Consider the following 14,934-nt stretch of genomic DNA (forward strand, 5'->3'; position numbering starts at 1 on the left):
GCATACCGTTCGGAGAATATAAACAACCGCAAGCGCGGGAAGATTTGACAACGATTGCTCGTTAGAACGTTCCACGGTTGTGCAATTAAATTTCTAGATCGATTTGATTATGCTTCACCAGAGATACCTCGAAAAATGTCACCCACGAATGCTGAAGTATCGAGTAATTTATTCTACCTGGTGTTCACGAAAATGTGATTTATGCCTAGATGCGATAAAAAGCATAATACTGACAGAGTCGCACTGTTTCTTTCTGTTTCTCGTTCACCTATTAATTTTAAGAAACGAAAGCCAGATCACGAAATTCTCGTCGCTAATGAACGGTGCGAGTAGCAAGGATATTATATAGAATAGCAAGCCTGAATTGTATCAGATACCATTCACCTGACGCTCAACGTGTCAATAAAGCCCTGAGCAGCCTCGGTTAATTTCCGAGAGCGGCGCCGAAAGGTTGCGACTTCGATCGTCCTCGACGTGTGTCTTCTATAAATTCTCGAGCATAGTTGCAACGTCCCTTGGTTGAAAGCACTTTGTTTTACAACTCGACACCCACCTCTCGTCTCTATGCGTACGCACGCGCGTTCACCGTTCGCACACTGTCGCGCCTATGCCAGCCGTTCAACACAATCATCCACGGACATGTAAAACCGGGCCCGACGTTCTACACAGAGCACGCGCTGCGTTCAATGTAAAGCGTTAAAACGGTACGTGATCGAATTCGACAAACGACCGGACACTCGCCACTCGGAGCCACCATTTCGCGCTCGTCGCCGGAATATCAAGCAGAGAGATCGTTAGAAACGTTTTAGAATTAAGCGGGAGGCTTTTGTCGATGCCTCTCGCCGTAACCGAAGATCGATTAGAATGGAACGCGATCCCGCACGGTGAAATCCGGCTAATGAAAATCGGCCGTGCGACACATTTGCCCTCGAAACCGAAGGACGGATGCAAGCGAAAATTTGGCAGTACCCGCCTGTACAAGTGGCCCGCTTGCGTAATCTCGCGTAACGCGAGAGGAATTTCGAATAATTTCATTTCATAATTCACCGAATATTTATAAAAAAATATGAAGTAGCAATTTTAAATTTGCCTGTCCTCGGTTGTCAAGAGCTACCATGCGGGCGTGCAAATGAATTAGGATGTCGGATCGAGTCCTTGGTCCGACTAAAGGCAGAATCTTAATTCGACGACCTTCGCGTAAAGATGGCCCCTAAAGTATACCAATGTCGATTAACATCGGAAGAAACGAAACCAAGTTAACCATTGATACGGCCCTGCCTCAGGTTCGAGCGGTTACAAGGTGTTCATTGTTATTAGCGACGGTCACGAGCCGTGCCAAGCGGCAAGAACAACTTCTTCCTCGAGATCCAACGCCTCTCGGCAGGCCATTAATGTTAGGAAATCCCTATTCATTCGGTTCCATCGTCGAGTCTGCTCGAAAGTCATCTTTCGAGAATTTACGGAGGTGTAATGTTACAAAAGCACTTGGACAGCTTCCATTCGAAACAATGCATATAATCGTTGTGCTCTCGATCGAGCGCCGACTATTTTAAATACTTTCCCACAGGCTTCCCGTTGAAAAATCTATTCAAAACGTCGAGACCCCGAACACGTCCACGCGTTACGTGCGCCTCTCTATGATTCACCGAGAGCAAACCGTATAGTAGATAGAAAGACTCATTATCGTCGAACGAGCATCAAGTTAACGTGACTCCGCGAAATAATCGCGGCCGCGCGTTAACGCGAAATCAGCCGTTCCGATCGTGAGACGAGAGCGAGAAGAGAGAAGAGAGCGAACGTTTCTGTGATGCCATTTCAAGCAAACCCGGTAGGTATCACCTTGATCCCTGAAATGTTAGGTTCAACGTCTTCTGCATAAACTATCTGTCTCCATCAGCTGGAGAAAGAGGCTGCCGGGCCTCCTCCGCTCTCGACCCGGCTCGAGCCTCTCGCTACTCGTATCGCGGAATTAGATTACGTATCTGCCCCGGCTATGTCCGTGATTTATTTATCGAGCCCTGGGCTCCTCCAGGCGTGCTGCGGTTTCAACACCTTTTGACGCGTGTATTTACGATTATGAGAATTACACAAGGCAATTAGAGCCGTCCGGACGGTATAAATACGGGTAATTGTGCGGTGTTCCGCTCGCGGGCGTAAATTACGCGGTTGCCGGCAGAAAATCGACGAGGATCCTTCCTATGATTTTTATATAATCGCAAAATTTCCAATCGCGATCAAACTCTTCGAAGAATCATACATCGATAACTGAACTATTCAAAGGGGGTACCTGATTTTGACGTTCAACCTTCGACGCGTATATCTACTTTGATTCGTGCAATTTTGCGAAGCATCGGTGGCTAATAAAAATTCCCGCGGAAAGGAAACTCGAGTAGGTTGAAGTCTACTTTGCAGAAGGGGGGCTTTATTGCGCTCCAAAGTGCTACAAAATTGCAGACACCTCGTGATCGCGGCGAACAGCCATCTCTGAAAGATCTCCCTAAGGTGGACCATGAGAGGGAGAGGAGGGACGAAAAATACGTACGATCGACGGATCGGTCGGTTACCGTTCAAGGGTTAGAGGCTTACACAGAACGATCTCGCTTGGACGGCTCATTTTCACCTGGGGTTACCTTTGGCACACAATCATCCGCCATTAAGGTCGTCTGCAAAAATCCCGAAAACACCGGAATATCCCTTTACACGGGGCAAGAAAAGGCGATCTCTCGTGGTACGCGGATAAACCGTGCGCGGTGGGTATATCACGAACAGCCCCGTGATCTCGCGGCATGATCTTTCAAGATCGAGAGTGGGACGAGATGGTGGAAGGAAGAAAATAAGACGGTGTCGGCTTAAGAGGCGAGCGAGAGACATGCGAAGCGCGAGAAAGAGGAAACGAGCGCTAGATCTCGAGCAACGATCGCAGATCATCTTCCCTCTTCGACCGGTCTTCTCGTCCTCGATCCTAGAAGGAGGCGGCGGGGGCGGAATGTACCAAGCGTTGCTACGCTCGCTGGCGTCGCTCCTGCCGCCGCCATTATCAAATTATTCACTCACACCGTGCGCCATCTATCTTCGGCCAGCGCGATCCTAACGTGTTATTATTTGATCCTCACTTTGTTAGCGATCTGACTCTAACAGCCCCGCGATATGTACCTGGGTAGATCCTGCTCGCTGATCTAGAGTACTTCTCACGATCTCGCGCCGGCAGCTGAGATGCTGACCGACGCTTTCAAAACGGACCCTTCTTGCACGCCAGGAGCTGCTGCCTGTGCCATCTTTGTCGCACGAAATGGACGATAGAATGGAAACTAACGGGGATCGGTCGCCCCCGAGATCGTACCACGATAACGTCAGGATTCTTGAAAGAATAACTTATTACGATTACGGTCCTGGCAAATTTTAATATTTTCCCGCTGTTACGGAGGTTCGAGGATCGAAAGAGATCGGCAACAGTGATAGGAGAAACGGAAGTCGCTTTGATGGGAAGAGATTCGATGCTGATGGTCATTTTTTAATATCCATCATCCTTCCAAGAATTGCAAAATATTTTACTGATAAGTATTGAATTTGAAAAACATTGTTTCTAAAGGATTAGAGATGTTTCGCTTGAAAATTCATACTTTTAATAAATGATTCATTTCTGCAATAGATAACGGATGCATCGAGTGCAGTTGCATCAAAGGTCAAGTGCTTATAAAATATTTCAAGAAGAATCGCAGGGAACTTGGAACAGTTCAAAGTTTTATCATCCTTGTATATTAACAAGCTCATGAACCTGTGCAAAGTAGTAATTCAAAGGGATGCAACGTAGAATTATTAACGCATCAAATGAAATTCGTAACAATATGATGCTTCGTGTCTACGATTCCTTGATGATCCTCATAATCTTTCTACTCAAGGAGCATGGCTCGAGCGTTTACTAGAAGAAACAACATCGCACGGAAATTATAAGCTTGTAAAATGTAATAAAGAATAAGTTTGGGAAGATCTGGATGTTCAAATGTTAACACCTTAAACTACTATAATCGTACGCTTATTAAGGACAAGATCTATAAATAATTGAACATTTAACGATGGCTGACTGGGATCACTTTTTAGCATTGAAGGGGTTGAAGGGGATTCTTTGTTATTAATGTTAAATTAAGGTTAATACCTGTGGATATTAGTCGTCGAACAAAGAGGTAAAAAAGATATTGAACTTGAGACTGGCATTCGGAACGAGGGAAAAGTGAAAGGCGCGAAACGACGTTAAACACGTGAAACACAATAATAATCGAACGTTTCGTGTAATCGCTCCCTGTATAGCTGTAATCGCGGAACTCGTTAAAAGTCGTCTAACTTAGTTTTCCCTTGTCATTAACGCTGGCTTCGCCCTTCCCATTGACATTGTTTTAATATCGATCGATGTTACGAAACGAATAAACTATTTACAATAAAATAATAAGAAATTGCAAAAACAGTTTCTCATAGGAGCGAATCCAAAAGTCGACAAAGGGTAAAACATGTAAAATTATATAATTTTGAATCTTTCTTGTTTGCGCAAAAGGTGGCGCACAAGATGCAAAGAATCGAGCGTGATCGAAGTAGATCGATCGATCAACGATAGTCGTCCTTTTTTAAACAGAAGAATAGGAATCAACATTTGGCTACGCGGATATTTCGACCAAAAATTCTAAGTAAATTTATCGAAATTCGTCAGAGTTCCAGTCTCTGATCCCCGAAATTCCAAGAGATCTATTATGCAACTACATTACGTGAATAATCCGATGTACGCACTGTGTCTTTTGGCAGCAGTTTGCGTACGGCAACATGTACAAAACGGGTACGTATCGTATGAAAATGGCTGTCGCGTACATAGAAAATGAATTTCTTAACAAATTTATAATTCTATCGATCGCAGAGGGGTTCAACCATTGACGAAGGGCGTATCACTGCAACGTCCAACGTCGGTGTTTATGAAACCAAACAAAGCCAGCCTGAAGTCAGTGAACGATATTGAAGAAGCGGTGTCTGAAATAAAATCGAAAAGTTGCAAATATCCGAAAATTGAAGAAGCGAATGCATTAGTTTTGTGCGTGCAGAACTTCGGAAAAAAGAGTCAAAGAATTATCGATCTTCAATCACCGGTAAGACGATATTTCAAAAGTCAACTAAATAAACTATTTGTAAATTGTTTTATAAGGTGTTTAAGATACTTTGTGGTATAATCTGAAAGGGGATAATTTTCTGTTGAAGAAATACAGAGCAGTTGTTTTTCCAAATTTTTAAATTATTTAGCTTTTAAGAAAAACGATGTACTTTTGATAGATCTTATCTTTTTCTAAAAGCTGAATAGATTTTCTTTTCAGGAAAAGGACGAATACCGGGATTCCTCTTTCCCGTACAACGTACCTAGCTGGGTGCATTACTTATTCAACAACGTCGGCGTGAAATGGCTGGCTTAAAACGAAACATGTGAAATTAGTAATCAACCGAAGAGCCTGCAAACGATTTGACGAAGATCGAAGCGGATATAGGGGGTATTCGCAAATGATCTTTGTTAATTTCGATGAGGTAGCTCTTTTGACGTGAGTCATTTGAATTTTGTATTCATTGACGAACCAATCTTTCTCAATATTTTTTGTACTTCAGACGTCGTGTAAAGTACATTGTTCATGTAAACGTCGCTGCGATTAAATTAAATTTGGTGTCGCGCGCTTAGATTGGCGCCTACAAGCGCGTTGACACCAAGTACGCGCGTGTACTTGGAACAACTTTTTCATATATAAATATTCGTTGCAACGATAATTATAATTTAATAAATATCCATCACATATATATCAACTTGTTTCATTAATTCTAACATTTCCTTCTACTCATAATTGACGAATGATTTTTTCCCTATTTCGATCATTTCTGGCGGCATAAGGGTAGTTACGCCAATGGTTCCCGGTCTTGTCTCGCAATTCCATCCGTCAGAAAGTGGCGGCTCGAGCAGATTTCCAAATCTCCGGTACGTCGACGCCGGGCTCATTTGAATTTTCCCGGACAGGATGTGCACCGCGTGCATTTCAAATCCTCGGGGACACCCCGACGACGAATTATGGTCGAGTAGGATGGCCCGTTGCGAGAGGAAGAGGAACGAACGAGGACGGAACGACGTGACGGTCTGCGTGTATACGCGGATGGTAGTTTAAGAGCGAAACACCCGGTATCCAGAGCACGTCCGGACCGCGAAGAACTTATTGTCATGTGCAGGACTCGCCGGGGCATTTTAATATTTCCGCTGAATGCGACGAGAAAACCTGGTGAACGGGATGAGACGTATAGGCGTAGAAGGGAGCAACGAAAAAAGAAGAATAACCCGCAGACCTGGTGGCGAGGAATCGTTACCGGTAGACTGCCACTGGTCTTGCTTTTTCGACTCGGTGACAGGTGGCTGCGTACGCTTCTTAAAAAGGGGAACCCTTTGTTCTTTTTTTCTCTCACAAGCTATCTCTTACGGGTCGAGACAACACCACCGTTTAGAGAGGCTGGCGCCACGAAGCGCATAACGATACTCGAATTTAAATATTCACCGCCGGCGCTGGAAATGTATTGCTCACTGTTTGTTCCTCTTCTTCGTCTCACGACGGTTGGCGTAGATTGTTTTCATGTCGGACAATTAGCCTTGAGTTTTAATAGGGATGGTTAATTCTATCATACGAGTCATTTTTTATTAATCAAAGCAGTCGATATTGAATGATACGTTGTTATACGGGACTATCTTATTTTAGTGGAAAATGGCGTATAATATTAACCCATTAACTGCCAAATTTTTATTTTTGATATTTTTATTTAACATTTTATTTAATATAATCCTATTGCAAGTGATAAAAATATATATATATATTCAAATCCCCATTTGGGGATCGTGATAGCAAATGGGTTAAAAGTACAAAATTGAAATTTTATATTCTTTTCTCGTACACATTATTATAAAGTACCCCTGAAGAAATCATTTTAAATGAAGCGTTCCAGACCCTAATTTACCCCATTCGGTCTACAAATTTTCACAAACAGACAAAAAGCTCGTCAGCGTTCTGGCAACCGTGTAAATGTATCTCAATGAATTCGACAAATTTCTACCGTTCCCCCGAAACAACGGGAACGGAAGCTTGATTTGTATCAACGTGGCGATTCCCAGAAGTCACCAGTTATCCGCTGCGTGCGAAGCACACGCTACTTCGCGTACATATTTCACCGGAACGAGCAGATCTATCACTCGAATTCGTCCTGTTGCTCCAAGTGATGCACGATACTCGCTGCTTTCGACGTGCGACAATCCTCAGATAAATCGTGCTCGATCGCAACGCGTGTCAGCGCGTTACCGTGCCTCTTAAATGCCAGCTTGCGCGGTGCAAATCGTTCTGGTAGCCCGAACGACGATACATTTACATATTATGCGTACACGGTAGCTGGAACCTCCGGTTGCACCACGAACTGACTCTTAATGCCGAGAAGACGAACCCTCTTCTTCGGCTTAGACGTTACCCTAAGACGTGAGAATTTTAAGAAGAGGCTGCTTTTTCGGGGGTTCGCGATCATTTCTTGGACCATTCGTTTCTGGGATTCTTTTTAGAGCTAACGTTTGCCCGAAAATAATGAGAAATATTTAGATTCTCAGGAAATCTTCTTTTCATTTTATAGATAGAATTTATATAAAAATTGTTATGAAGCACTAATAAGCCTCTAAATATCCTCGAATTCAAAAGTATCGAAACTTTACGTGCGAAATCTCGATGCATGAAGCAACGCTTACTCCCTGAGAAAAAGAAGACCCTTGTTAAACGCCTGATTGGAAAAGTTCAAGCAACGGATACACGTATCAAGGGAGTTGCAACACGCGTCCTACGGTCGTGCAATTGTTATATTGTAGCAATAAGAGTTGCATCGTTCCTGGTCGTGGCACGCGATCGAAGTAAGTCCCCTATTGGTAAGCCTAATTGCAAGAACCACGGTATTTTCTCTGTGGGTTACATAACGAAATCACCTCTGCCGGCGTATCCGGATCTCGAGTTGTTTGTCGAAGGAATCGGTGTGAATCACCCCTCACGCGAGAATCGATCGGTGAACGTTCGTGTTCCGCGGTGTTTACAACGAAATCTACATTTCGTCGAACCGTCTTAAGTTCGACCAAGAAAAAGATGAGTAATTTATGTAGAATAGATTTCATCAAAGAATTTATCGATTTAAAGATCGTTCATTATTTTCACCTCTGTATTTTGCATATTTTAATACGTCATTATTGCATAAACGTTATATACTCGCAAATTGCTGCTTGGTATTATGAAAATATAGACACACGCTATGTAGCGAAACCATCGGAGGAAAATGAACCTGCAAATGGCTTTCACGCTTGCTCGAGACCATGAAACAAGATAAACAGGGTCCACGTTTCATTTTTTACCCTGTCGATCGTAAGTTCTCCGAGTCATCGTTCGAATCCACGGGATTAAGAAAGAAATCTTACTTTTCCCGCGCGACGAAACAAGGTGGAGAGGATCGTATCTTGCGTAGACGTCTCGCATCGCCGGATGCGCGTGTGCCTCCCTCGTTTCCGGCCGTAAGGCTGCTTAAGCTCATTGCCATGCTCGTCGCCACGCCCGCCCCCGGAATATGAAAACGAAATCATATTCTTTGTTTCGCTGCCTACCGATCGGCTCTTTTATTTCTTCCATTTAACACAATGAATGCTGTGTCGGTCATCCCTGACTATCACCACAAATTTAATATATACAGGGTGGGCCACGCAACTGTTTCAGGTGATAACTCTATTATTAACGCATTCATGAAAAAATGCCAAAGGAGAAAGTTAAATGATTCAAAGAGCTCTACATCGGTAGGTCCTTAGATTTTTTTAAATGCAAATAATGCACGTGCAATTAACGATTGCATTATTTTTTAAAATGGAAATGCATACTTTTTTCCCACAGATTGAGTTCTCGCGATATTTACGAAAAACGATTTTATTTTCCAAACTTTAAACAGCCCTCTCTCTCTCACTTTCTATAATCAAATAAAAATAAGAAATATAATAACTACCAACAATAATAATCAACACATTTTTTTTCAATGATTTCAAAGCTACAATTCAAAGCAACTCGACTTGCATAAATTATTCCATAATCAGAATAACTGAATTTCTGCGGGCATTTTACGCAATGAGTCCTACTGACGAGGCGAGATAGAAAGAGAATAGCAGCTATTTTAAAGAACATCTTAAAACATAAACCGTTGTGTTTTTTTTAGTATTCGATAAGAAGAAGCGATACCCGTTCGCAAACATCGACGACCATCCCAAGTCAATGGTAGCTTTCGTCAGGGCAACACAGTTTCTCAAGATCGCTCGTTAAGCCGGTAAAACCCACAACTACGTAATTGCAGCGATCATACGTTAGTTAGGTTAATAACTTTGCATTATAAATGTATTAAGCTCGAATCCAATTACGTCGGTTGCGGATTCGTTGCGAGATGTAGCCGGGGCAAACGTTCATTTCTCTCAGTCCGACGATTAATAACTCGGAAACGGGGCTACGAGGGGAGGGAAGACGTGCTAATTTTTGAACACTGAAATCAACCATTCGTTCACACGCTTCGCGAACAGGTATCTTCGGATTCGCTAAACCGAAACCCTATCAGCTACACTTCTGTTACTTCGTTTCGATTTCCTCAAACGCACGATGTAATATAAATGTAAAAAACTAACAACGCGGTTAAATTACGTAACCTGAATTTTAATGAAATTCTTATGAAACTATGCTTGATAAACTTTATACAAGATTAATTCCAGTAAAATTCGGTTACCTAACCGAAGCAATCTATAAGGAATAAATAATAATTTTTAGGATGAAGAAACTGACTTAACTGAAATGAAATGAATACCAAGTCTATAATCAAAATGGCTGAATTTAAATTCGATAGAATACTGAATTTCAAACTAACTACCCTCGCATCAATAATCATCAATTTCCAATCAAGTGTTCGCGTCTCATCCGAGACCGATAATTTCGTTGAAAAAATCTGGAACAGCAATTTGTCTAGATACGTTCCAACTTTTTCTAGCGATTGTAATAAGATAGAAAGGAAATCCAATCGATGTTATACGAACTGGCGAACGATTCGCCTTGCATAATCCGCTCGGAAGGCCCAAAGATCGCGGTAAAAATCCTTTAAAGTTACACCAGCTTAATTAGAGGTGAAGTAAGACGGCACTTTCCGCGTCACTGCTTCGACAGCGTGCAAGAAAAATCAACCGAACGACGCCGTCCACCGCGACAGCCCCGGATGCTTTCGAATGTTTCCCGCAATTTGCAATCATGAACGCCCAGTGCACGCGATGCGCATCTGGTGCATTCGAACGTCACGCTCTCGAGCGATTTTAACGCCTGTCAAAGCGGCATCGCGCTCGTACGGACGCAGCAAAGCGGAACAAAAGTTTCCTGGCTTTTCTTATATTTTCTAATCGATTTCGTACCTATATGTGTATCGAAATTGTGCCTGAAAGATTCCGAGTTATTCGAATATTCAAATTTCGAATCGGACCGAAGAACCTCCCACGATTTCGTGTATCTAATTACGCTTCTCTTCGCCAAGGAATTTCACAAACGGTCGATTCGAGAGGCGAGCAAACGACCGGAAGATTAGAGTCGAAAGGGGACACAATGGAACAATACGTTACGAGCGACGCGGAGGATGCACCGAACGAGATGACACGCAAATAAGTGTGCGAACGGTGACAGTGAAACACGGTCGCGATAGAGAAAAAAAAACGCGAGTGCCGCCGCGGGTGGCAATTAGTCGTGTGCTGGAAAAGTTGAAAAGTTGCGGGAGAAAAACGTTGTACCAGAAGGAGAGAAAGAGAGAAAAACAGAGTCGATGGACGACCGTCACGGAAGGAGGGCGTTACACACACGCGTGTACACGATTGTGTCACAGATGTCATAATCTTACGTAATTGGGAGCCATCGCCGGGCATTTGTAAGCCGCACGCATGCGAGAGCGAGCTGGCCGAGCGGTACGCACAGCAATTTGCTTTGATTCGGTATTGTAAATTGTGTCGCGGGAAAAGTGATGTCCGCTGTTGCAAAAGCACAGCTCGCAATTGTTGCTAACGATAACTTCTGATCCATATCAGCGATTTCGATAGAATCGTCCAAGGACCATTAACCCTTTCATTATGGGCAGTAAACTCTAATAAAAAATCCACTCTATTTTATATGAAATTTTATATAGACACAGGTATTTAAAATTATTTCCTTCGGTAAATCTTCTTTTAGAATTATGCTTCCTTATAGATATCAAAGATCCCTCCGGAAAATCGGCGACGCACGGTACTTATTGGTAGGCTATAAGCTTTAGAGATTCTTGTTTCGAAACTGACGAAATTGGAATCAGGAAATGTTTCACGCAAAATTTTAACTATTTCCTATTATAGTATCGTGGAAAAAATAAATCAAACGTAGTCGGAATAGTTCAGGAGCAAGGCTTGGAAACTGATATCTATCTTGTCATTAATCAATCCATCTACCTACGTTACAATAAATTTTTGCCCTCCTGTTACCCTCCGTTTCACCTGGTTGACTCATGGCTGGCGTCCAATCTAATGGTAACCAGGCTGTTACGGATCGTGTCGAAGCGTTTGCTTCCCGCGGCACGAGGTCGGCCAATACCTTTCGTAACTTGCCCCGATGATATGCGACGAGCGCACCACCCGCGGCCATTATGAAATAACGATATATATATTCCGCGCGAGACGCGAGCACGCCTCGAGTTCTGTATCGTGCTGTTACGATATACCCGTTCGTTCCGAGGAACACCAGGAATCGTGTTTCAACCGTGCTTCGTTCGCACCTACATACATAAGTACTCCGGCTACTCTCACGTATCCATTGTTCTTCATAAACATCCAAACGGTTTCTAATTTTTTCAAATTCCCATAAGAAGATTTTCAAAGATTTTAACGAAGAACGCTGCCAGCCCTTCGGTGCTCGAAAATGAATTCAAGCGAAGATAGGAGGAGCTTGCTTCTCATTATTTAAACCACCCCCAGGAAAAAGCGGTCTCGCGAACCGGTACCACCCCCTCACGAAGAATTAGCAAATCTAACGTAATAATTAAATTATCGCCGCGGCGAACCGTTCATGGCAGTTAAAGGCGCGTTGTTCGCCGCGGATCGTGCTAATGAACCGTCCCGCGCAAATGGCAGTGGGAATAAATTTGAATTTACATTACGTCCACGGTGGCGTGTAGCTGCCTGTCTGCGAACAGACGGATCCTCTTGATGAGCCGGCTTTGAAGAGCAAACGAGACGAGTGGAACGGGGCAAATAACGATCATCGCTGCTCGCAAATGAATTCAAATACCGTTCTTATATGTTTATCGAATTGATATTTCAAATAAAATACTATTTAAATATTTTCTATGATGATTATTTCTTTTTAATTTAAAATAAAATTATTCATTTTCGAATGGCAAGAGCCAAGTTTATTTTTACCTAAATCTCTGAAATATGCTTTAATGATCAGATAAGATTTTTTATTTTAAAATCGAGGAGTATCGACACCTTATCTACCTACTAGTTCCTGATTCAGTTATAGATGAATCAGAAACGATCAAAGGCTTGTTAATTAGTTTGCAGTCAATAACCGCTGGTCTATTAATAGGTTTCCGGTCTCTACGCGGCGTTTAAAATGCGAATCGAGGCGTTTACATAGATAACCGAGCACCCACCTAAATAATTATCCCCCTTAATTCGGAAATATAACGAACGTCCGGCCGTGAGTATCGTCGTGGCACGGCCATAAACGCGCTACAAATATCTGACATTTACATCGTTGCATATTTATTGACGTCGCTTTGCATAAACGGTCCTGAATATACATGCGCGTCATCGAGGCGAATTTCATTGACTTCGAGAGCTCGCTTCGTGGGCAATTATACACGACTTCGTCGTAATGCGACACATTTGTATTTACATTTCATTTTCCCCCGGTCTCGCGCCTCCAATTTCTACGGCTAGTTAATTGCGCGCCTCCATAATGAATACCACGAATCTAACGCGTAACAACGAAAAAAAAATAATCAAAAAAGAGCAGCATCACGCGTTCGCGGGTTAAGAAAGCAACTACGAACCGTGGGAGGAAGCCATTTAGAAACCTAATCCAATCTTGCTGCGAACAACTCGAGAACGTCTTTAATTGAGTACCACCAATCTCGACGTCTAGTGTCCTGGAGAACACGTATCCTGATCCTTGTTTCACCTGTACAATTCGAATTTTCTACGTTTGCAAAAACGAATGATTAAGCGCTTTTGACGAACAGACGATTAAGACACAAAATTTATCCTGTTACTTTGTAATTGACTTGTTACATGCGAGTCTCGATTTTGAATGACGAAGAAGAAAATTTGGAATTTATGACAGATAAGCTGACAGATACGTTATATCAAAGTTGCACGCGTGTACAGGGGATTAAATTAGAGAATCAAACACGATTGACAAGGATTAATCAACTCGGTGTCTAATAAAACCATGTTTTCATTGCAACATTTTCGAAGGAAGAAGAGAAAAATGAAAGGAAAGGGTAATAAGGAATAAAGACAAAGGTGACAGAAGCGGGAAGATTGCGAGAAAGTGCAACGCGAAGGATCACGAAAGGTATTATCGCCTTATTTTCATTTCTGCGACCAGAGAACGTGTATCTTCGCGTAAAAGTTCAAGATGTCGATTACGAAATCGAATCCGCGTTGAGCCGTGCGTGGTGAGGTGCCAGGGTCGACACGTTTGAGATCGAGCTATCAGCCTGGCCGCTCTAACGAAGATCGATACATTCGTTAATTAACGAATAACCATTTTTTTTTCTCCATCTCCTCTTCATCGTTCTTTCTCTCCCTTTAAATCTGCGTACACGCTTACGATGCTCGTGCAATTAAATCCGCGCGAGAGAGTGACGCACGAGCGCGAGGTCGTCGCTCGAACTAATTAGCACATTCCACGCGGACGATCTTACGAAACGTGAGATAGACGCTCTATAATAGGAGCGGTGATACCCACGTTGAAATAATCGATACCCGACGATTTATTGCGCGGATTTTCGCGCGAACTCATTTATTACCGCGCGCAAATCGATGCCGATTTCTTCCGCAAAGAGAAAAGTCTTTCGAAGCTACTCGTTCGACCGAGTCCATACCCGTTTCGCGATTAATAAAAGATGATCTTTCAAACGCGTCACGAATCGCTGCGATATTAAATTGTTATACCCGACTTCGTCAAAAAGAATTATGAAATTCTAACTGAAATGTAAGCCTTCGATATTGAATTAACCCTTTTGCAAACACCTAAAATTTGACATAGGTCCTTAGAAATAAAAAAAACTATGGTTATAGCCATCTTTACGGCGAAAGTATTCAAATCTATGTTAATTTTAAACAAAATTATGTTTGAAATGTTTGAAACGTTACCTCCAAGTGTGTACTGAGCTTTAGCACACAGAAAGGATCGAAAACAAATAAATCGTTCGATGGGTTCTTTAAACGACGCGCTACAAACGAGGATCGAACATCAATTTACCTTACATAATGGCGATGAAAAATTCTCGCCCGAGAAAAAGAGCGTCGAACCAAAACGATCGGTACGAGGCTGGCTAACCGAGCGTCGCTATCAAGATCGTATTGCCTTCGACACCTGAGCCCAACAGCTATCCGGCACGTGTGAATTAACCCGAACACGATCCACCAGCGGGATGAAACCGATGTAATCCTAATTCGAATTTTTTCCATTTCGCGTTCGCCGGTATGGTGAAAGAGAGAACGGGCCACGCTTGCCGCGAGCCGAAGCGTGCAGCAGCTGACGCGAATTACGGGAACTCTCATCTTTACAAAAGCGAATTGGCTCGGTAGAGTAAACACGTAGCGTT

The 14,934-nt window shown here is 42.8% G+C and overlaps 1 protein-coding gene and 1 long non-coding RNA gene across 3 annotated transcripts in view; one reads left to right on the top strand and one right to left on the bottom strand.

Moving 5' to 3' along the window:
* Positions 1–14,934, bottom strand: part of LOC117606897 (uncharacterized) — a 70,458-nt gene that overhangs the window by 7,082 nt on the left and 48,442 nt on the right. The gene's annotated exons all lie outside the window — the stretch shown is intronic.
* On the top strand, positions 4,618–5,800 carry LOC117605898 (uncharacterized). 2 transcript variants are annotated; one of them, XM_034327696.2, is made up of 3 exons: positions 4,618–4,822; positions 4,901–5,126; positions 5,336–5,800. In XM_034327696.2, exons 1-3 carry the CDS (start codon positions 4,740–4,742, stop codon positions 5,393–5,395), a joined length of 369 nt encoding a protein of 122 aa, XP_034183587.1. In that variant the 5' UTR covers positions 4,618–4,739; the 3' UTR covers positions 5,396–5,800. The 2 variants fall into 2 exon arrangements, with proteins under 2 accessions (XP_034183587.1, XP_034183586.1); XM_034327695.2 differs by having other exon boundaries at positions 4,619–4,822; positions 5,349–5,800.

This window comes from Osmia lignaria, chromosome 2 (assembly GCF_051020975.1).
Source record: "Osmia lignaria lignaria isolate PbOS001 chromosome 2, iyOsmLign1, whole genome shotgun sequence".
NCBI lineage: Eukaryota > Metazoa > Arthropoda > Insecta > Hymenoptera > Megachilidae > Osmia > Osmia lignaria.